This window comes from Brachionichthys hirsutus, unplaced genomic scaffold (genome assembly GCF_040956055.1).
Source record: "Brachionichthys hirsutus isolate HB-005 unplaced genomic scaffold, CSIRO-AGI_Bhir_v1 contig_373, whole genome shotgun sequence".
NCBI classification, from domain to species: Eukaryota; Metazoa; Chordata; class Actinopteri; order Lophiiformes; family Brachionichthyidae; genus Brachionichthys; species Brachionichthys hirsutus.
In genome coordinates this window covers 1-7500 of record NW_027181199.1, presented here as the reverse complement: position 1 = coordinate 7500, position 7500 = coordinate 1, and the positions used below count along the sequence as shown (strand labels likewise).

At 50.9% G+C, this 7500-nt stretch overlaps 1 protein-coding gene across 1 annotated transcript in view; it reads right to left on the bottom strand.

The window, feature by feature from the left end:
- Positions 1-7405, bottom strand: part of LOC137917387 (ectonucleotide pyrophosphatase/phosphodiesterase family member 1-like) — a gene marked incomplete at its 3' end in the record, with an annotated part of 8348 nt that extends 943 nt beyond the window's left edge. Inside the window, exons 1-14 of the mRNA XM_068760148.1 lie at positions 7274-7405; positions 5877-5949; positions 3814-3874; positions 2870-2967; positions 2705-2784; positions 2237-2356; positions 1686-1795; positions 1508-1573; positions 1349-1421; positions 1092-1200; positions 878-1009; positions 734-765; positions 503-639; positions 341-410 (exon numbers count right to left, since the gene is read on the bottom strand). Of these exons, the coding sequence (XP_068616249.1) occupies positions 341-410; positions 503-639; positions 734-765; positions 878-1009; positions 1092-1200; positions 1349-1421; positions 1508-1573; positions 1686-1795; positions 2237-2356; positions 2705-2784; positions 2870-2967; positions 3814-3874; positions 5877-5949; positions 7274-7405 (1293 nt within the window). The remainder of the gene's footprint in view (positions 1-340; positions 411-502; positions 640-733; positions 766-877; positions 1010-1091; positions 1201-1348; positions 1422-1507; positions 1574-1685; positions 1796-2236; positions 2357-2704; positions 2785-2869; positions 2968-3813; positions 3875-5876; positions 5950-7273) is intronic.
- Positions 7406-7500: the final 95 nt, after the last annotated feature.

Here is a 7500-nt window from a genome sequence, read left to right as displayed (position 1 = left end):
ACACACCGCTCACCTCTGTGCGCCGGGCGAAAGCGGAGGTTATATTTACAGCGTCGCCTGTTTGTGGGGTTTTAGCAGGAAAAGGAGGAATGACTTATGTGGAAGCAAAAAATGGTGGATTCGAGAGTCTGTCTCGTTTGATTGCTCTGGAAACGAGGAGGTCCAGAGCTACGAACCTGGAGGTACCCAATATGAAAATAACCGAAGAATAAATTGTTAAAAGCTAAATCCGTTAGCCCGCTAATTTGGAGACGTCCTATCTGTTCTCTGCATGCGCCGTTCTCCTTAAATACATTTCCTGTACTTTGAGCGACGTGAAAGTACATTTCCTTCTTCCCACCTGCATGTTGGGGAACAGGTTGTCTGAGCCGTGGAATCCTCCGGTGCAGTACTTGATCTCCTTCACGTTGCTGTCGAGACAGAATGTAAAAGTTCACGCCAATCAGCTTGCAGGGTCGCAGCACCTGTTTCTGCCTTTTTGATTGAATGGCGGGCGACTCACAGCGCGGCCTGCCACCCCTCCCTCATATACAGGTGTCCTCTCTCTATGCGGACGTTGTTGGCGAAGTGCATCCTCTTGGGGAGGTTTTCCTTCAGGTACGGCCTCATCTTCTGCTCAGAGTTTGCACAAAGTTTGCACTTTGCACAGAGAAGACGAGAATCAACACCCGGCAGGAAAGGGGGGGGTTAAAGTGGAGCCGATCGGGCAGATAATCCGGAATGCTTTGCATACCGACAGGTTCTTCACCAGGCCCTCGTAATCGACTGGGGAAAGAAAGACAGGACAAATTCAGCCACGCTGCTCACAGACGAGACCGGCCGGCGCTGCAGGGCCGCCGGACGGCCGGACGGCGGCGTCTTATCAACCGGAACTCACAGGAGAAGAAGTTCTCCGGGAGGTCGCTGGGTCTGATGCGAGCGGCCGGGCCCTGGATGACCGTAAAGTCGTCCGTTTCGTTCTGGTAGTCCGACACGAACGCCGCCTTGTCGCAGGAAGCCTCCTCCATGCCTGTGAGGAAAAATGATTTTGGTTTTACTCGGGCTGAGTTTTAAAACGACTCCAAACTTGATCCGACTGCCGGGTTTCTCACCGTGATCCGACAGGACGATCACGTTCGCACAGCGGTGCAGGTCCCGTCGCAGCAGGCCGTCCATCAGCAGGCCCAAGATCTTGTCCACGTTCTCCAAGGCCCGAACAACCTGAGGACAAAAAAGCAGCGTCTGGAGCTTTCGCTGATTGATCGTTAGCTGATTGATCGTTAGCTGATTGATCGAATAAGAGAAGGTGTATCGGCAACTAGTTTAATGAATAAAAGTCATAAATGATTTAAACAAACGGATGGCTGACCTCGGCGCTGCCCGGCCCGTGACGATGCCCTGATGCGTCGGGTTCCTCCAGGTACAAGGTGTAGAAGTCAGGTCTGAAATCACCATGGCAACATTCAGCGGAGCGTTTTTTTTTTTCATGGTGACCAATGACGTGAGATTCAGAACGATGATGTGATACCTTTCTCCCTGAGGTAGACTGAGCCACTCCAGCAGCGTCGACACCCTCTCCTGGAAAGGGATGCTCCTGCGCACCCAAAAAAAAAAAAAAGCAGAGTTACCGCAATTTAACCTAAAAGGAACTGAAATTCACACTAAATTGTTTGATTAATTCTGGAAGGCTACGGCATCACTCTCACCCGTTATAGAGCTTGTGGTAGTTAGGCAAGGTGCCGTTGACCGGTGCATCCGAGCCGGGCCAGAAGTAGGTCCCCACTTTCAGTTTCTGACGCATGGCCGTGTGCCACACCTGAGGAGGAGGCGGAGAGGAGACGACATAGGAAGGAGGTGGCAAGTAAAGGAGAAGTACCGGAAGACAGATACCAACTCCGCCGAATCTTATTTATCCTCGTTGATCCGGCGCACTCAGTCGCAATCGAGGGGAAGTTCCTTTATCTTCATGCCGTGTTTCGAAGCGCGGCCGGTTCCACGGTCGAGGACTGATTAAAGAGGCATCCCTTTTCGAAACGAAAACCACAAACCACCTCTAAAGAGCAACAGGCAGCCTCCGCAGCCGGCTTTCAGCACCGGCAGGATAATTACAGCCAGACTCGCGGGGAGAGGCGATCCCCAGCAGCTAAACTCACGCGTGTGCGTGCGTTCCTCACTCACACCTGAATCCCCTCCCTCAGGTGTGCGACAAAGACAAAAGACGAGGATCTACGCGCCTGGCTTCGGACCCGTCACTCACCGGTTCTCCTCGGTACCACCTCGGGTCGAACTTCTCTTTGGTTTTCAGGCTGAAGAAAGCGTCTCGGGTCACATCGTACATCTTGTTGCCCACGATGCCGTGAGACTCGGGGTAAAGACCCTGAAGGAATCACAGGACAACGCACAATCGATGAGCTGTGCAGTTCGGCGGGGGCGGGGGGTCGTCTGAGTGATTCCCTCCTCCCCTATGTAGCGCCCGTATTTCTGCTGGCGCTTTATTGGAACTGCAGCGTTTGGGTTTTTCGGCCCACCCAGCTCAGCTGCTCCTCCAGACATCTGAAAGCTGTTAGGCCTCAACGGTAGCCTCGGCAACGCCGGAGAGACCCGCCTCTTGCAGGAAAAGCCTCTCAATGACTGGAGGCTTGCTGTTCAGGTTTTACCATTTAGATTTGCACCTTTACTCTACATTTCTGACCAATAAGTTGCACCCTCTGACCGGAAAACTCACAGTCGCAATGCTGTAGTGGTTGGGAAAGGTCTTCGTGGGATAGACCGGCCTCATGTTTGGAGTTGTGGTCCCGCATCTTCCTGTAACGCAGCAAAGAAACGTTCAGTGACGCCGCGATCCGGGCAAACGGTGGAGTCGACAGCGTGGGGGGTGGGGGAGACTTACGTAACTTGTTGATGACAGGGAGGTGGCGGCTGTGGTCTTTCAGGTACCTCGCCCGCAATCCGTCCAGGGAGATCAGGATGAGAGGGGGGCGGGAAAAACTGGGTGGGAACACGGACAGGAAGTGCTAATCAGATACAAGCAGCTCTTTCATTTCACAAGCAGGAGGAGAAAATCCTTCGATTACGTAAGAAAATGTCTGGAAAAAATCATTCCGAAGCAGACACAGTGTTGGGAATGTTGTCAGTGCTCCTGGTGCTCCGACGAAACCAAAACCACGATTGCTTCAATATCAATAATTGCAGGATGGAGTGGAATTTTTCCCCAAAGATTTTTCGCCAGAAAACAGATTTTTGATAATTTCCCACATTTAACTTCTGATTGTGTAAAAATGGTGAATGACGTGGAAAAAGTGGAACAATCTTGAGAAAGTTTGAAAGTTTGAATGGAGGTTCTGGTTGAACGTGCATGAGTTTAAGTTTTAAACGACCAAAATCACTCGATAAAAGAACCGCCAATGAACAGACAAAGGCAATGAGTGATATTAATGTCAAAATACAGACAACATTAATTTGTTTAAAGACGTTTTCAGGCCAAAAATAGCTTCACTTTGGTAGCAGGAGGTTTTTTTTTCTTTCCACAGCCTATCGAGTCTGTCTGGGGCGACTCCCTTACCAAAGCAGAAGGGAGTCATTAGCCTGGTTTCCATAGAGACGGTTATTTCTTTTAGCCAACACCGTAATAAAAAAAACGAGAGTTGTGTTTGGGTTGTTTACACAGTTCTTAAACATGTGAGTCCATCTGCTTTCTCTGTGGTCCATTAAGAACTTCGTACTGGGAACAATGGGCTCAACTCAGCAACGCAACTGTGGGCGGAGTCTAAAAAGCTGCAGGCTGACGCAGCAGAGGAGGAACTGGAACCAGCAGAAACAGGAGTGGTTTATTACCCGGGTGGACACTGTGGCTCCTGGAGCTCACCGCCGGCCTGCTGCAGCCAGAGATCCCCTCCTGATTGGAGAAGAGAGCGCAGTCAGTGATGTCATCACCACGAGAGAATGTGATCCATTCTTAAAAATCTACTGACCAGCGAGTCACATCAAAAATACAATTAACAAGAACCAATTCTCTCTCTTGCCGAGTGGATCGCTGCTTCGTCTGTGGCTAAATGCTAAATTGCTTTTCTTTATTAGACAGTTTATTTATAGGAGCTAAACATCTAAAGGTCCCCCGTCTTTGAGGGCTCAGATGCTAAATGCTACCCATCAAACTAAAACCGCACGTTTTAATTTGATTTGAATCAGAATATAAATCCCTCTGTGTATCTAACTGTGTGAAATACCTTGGGCACATCATAACAGACAAGATGGAAGATGATGCTGACATGTATAGACAGAGACGGATGTTGTATGTCCAAGCAAACATGCTAGTCCGTAAATTCCATTATTGTTCTGATGATGTGAAAGTGAGCTTGTTTCGGGCTTACTGCACGCCTATGTACACGGCCCCATTATGGGTCCGCTATAAGAAGGAGACCCTGCGCAAACTTCAGGTAGTATATAATGACTGCCTGAGGATACTGCTGAAAAAGCCCAGGAGCAGCAGTGCTAGTAAGCTCTTTTGTGACTCAGGACTAAGCACTCTACATGCCCTCTTGAGGAACCTGATGTTTAAGTTCATGTCCCGACTTGATGAGTCAAGAAACAGTGTTATATTGATGCTCACAAATCCCAGGTGCAGCTCGGTCAGATATCAATCATATCTATGGAAACATTGGTATTGGTGTCTGTTAAGACTCTCCTGAATAAGATGTTTTGCTGTGTTTTTGTGTTGTATGTTTTTACTATTGGGTCTAGAGCCTGTAATAAAGTTTATATATAAAGAAACTAAAATAAGGAAAACATGGCTGTTTACGACTTCACCCCTGACCCCCCCCCCCATCCCCCCATTCCACCATGTTTGACATCCGTCTGGTAGTTTCTGCACAAACCTGCTAACAGAACATCTGCAAAGCAAAAACTGAGGGGAGGTGGGGTGTCTCATTTTGGTTTCCTAAAATATCTTTCTAGCAGTGTGACACAATCTGAGTCGGGGTGAGCGAAAAGTGGGGTAGGAAGTCTGAGTAGAGAGAAACAGGCCCCGCCCATCCCAGCCTGGTCACAGCAACCCACAGCCGCCACCGCTGCCCCGAAATGGAAGCGGGGGGGATTGCGACAAAGACTGTGCTGTCTGACGCTACAGCGGCGGGGTGAGCATTCCTGTCTCGCTGAAATCTGTTTTCCTGGTGCGTTTGGTTAAAAACAGCCTGATCGCAAACCCCGAGCAGGAAGATCCCCGAGAGAGAGGATCCCCAAGAGACAGGATCCCCAAGCAGGAAGATCCCCGAGAGAGAGGATCCCCGAGCAGGAGTTTCCCCTCCACCTCTGTTTCTGCCCTGGCCGGTCGGTAACTGGACCCGCCGGCACCGCTGGTCTAAACAGGGACTGTTTAAAGTTTCTCAGGGATCGGAATGTTGAGCAAGCTTTGCTTTCGGGACGCCGCCTGGATCCAGTAGTCCGGACAGCATGCTGGTAGCCGCACAGGAGCCCGGCTCATTCCCACGGGCAGCTGCTTTCATCCGCTTCCACCCGGCGACATGAAGGAAACCGACACCTTTCTTCCTCTAGCTTCATTCATTGGCTGCTTTAAATCTGGGAGAACATTTTAGTTTGGACGATTCAGGGCGGCGCGGTGGCGTAGCGGTTAGCGCTGTTGCCTCACAGCAAGAAGGTGCCGGGTTCGAATCCTATCTGTGTGCTCTCCCCGTGTCTGCGTGGAGTTCTCCGGTTTCCTCCCGCCCGCCTCCAAAAACACGCGCTGGCGACACGTCTAGGGTGTAACCCCGCCTCTCGTCCGCAGGCTCGAGCAGAACTGTGACCCGCAAAGAATGGACTGATGGAATTTGAATTTCCGTGTCTTCGTCAAAGATACGCCAGATAGATGATGGAGGCAGCGAACGGCCAGCGGCGCCTACCGTTCTCATCCACGCTCTCCTTCTGCGGCAGCGTCAAAGTCAGGATGAGCGCCAGGAAGCACAGCAGGAGAACCTAAAATCCAGAGAAGGAGGGTCAGGAGGGCAGCTCACGCCTCACAAACACAACGGGGGGGGGGGATCTTAAATCTTGTAGGAATGGAGCATCAACGTTTGAAACCCGGTCAAGCCCAACTTAATGGTGAGCTCAGCCCTAATAGAGTCTAAAGAACAGGGCGGTGGGAATCATTAACCGCAGGTGATCCATTCATTTAACTCACACACACACACACACAGAAAGAGAAAAGCCCTGCATTGGCCCGGGATCCGGGTCTTTGTGGGTTCTAAATGTAAACTCTGTCTACTCATATTTAGACTGCTGCATTTTTCAGGACAAATGTCTTCCAGAACAAATCATCCGTTAGAGAATAAAAATGGACCTGCTCTTTGCTCCAATGACGTCGCAATCCTCCTCACGCCATCGTTGTCTGGACTTTGACACGCACGCTTAATGAAGAGCCGTCTGCGCTCCGAGTCAACGGGACGGCCTTCTAGGAACACAGTTTATATTTCAGCAGTCCAACGCCACCTCTTCTATCAGTCTATTTAGATTATTGGAACATTCCGGGGTGAGTTCGGCTACATTCGCACGGTGACACTTTAATGATCCATTGTGTAACGCCCCAAGTGGCTTCTGTGCAACTTTCCTTCCGTGAAATCCATGCAGAGGAATGGAATTCATTTATTCCAAATCAAATCAGCCCACAATGCCCAAACTGTGTTCCCGGCGCCGACTCCCAAATCAGATTCCCGTCAAGGCCACTGGATAAGGAGAGGAATCACAAGGCAGGTGGGCTGGCTGCCTGGTCCGCAACGCCGCCATCCACCTCAGTGAACCTCTAACACAAGCCTGTCTGTCCGTCTGCCTGTCTGCCTGTCGATGCGGCAGTGAACAGCAGTGTCCATGTAAAGTTAGGGATGAAAAGTAAAAGACAAAGTAAAAGACAAACTGGACGGGGTAGAAGGACGATGGTGGGCTCTAGGGGGCGCTCACGAGGTCGTCTATGGAGGAAACCTCTGCAGACTTGATTCATGTGTTCCATATAAGACAGTAAATATCAGCTGACTGGACATTTATCCAGAAGTTTCTGAACATGATCTTTTGATTTCAGCACAACGGAACAAATAGAAGCCCCCCCCCCCCCCCCCCAACTCGTCGCAGCTCACCTGGACTCTGAGTTTGAGACTAAACTTTGCTTTTCTGTCCGGGTTGCAGAAATGACGCACCGACGACGCGCAATCTGACCGGAATGCGAACCCATCCCCGGCGCCGCTGTGTCCCACATGCGGCGTTAGAACCGGGTCGGGATCAGATGCTGGCTGCTTCTGCAGAAACTTACCCCCGTAATAACCAAACACTTGATCCTCTTCTTCCCGCCGCCGGCATGGCTGATCTGCGCCTCCGCCTCCGGTGCCACAAACGGAGACGTCGCCTGTTCGGGCGATGCGTCCTCTCCTTTGGATGCCTCCATGCCGCTCCGCTCCTCTAACTCCTGCTCCTGTTCTCCAGGAGCGCCAGGAGCAGGAGGAGGAGCAGGAGGAGGAGGAGGAGGGGGGCGTGCTCCCT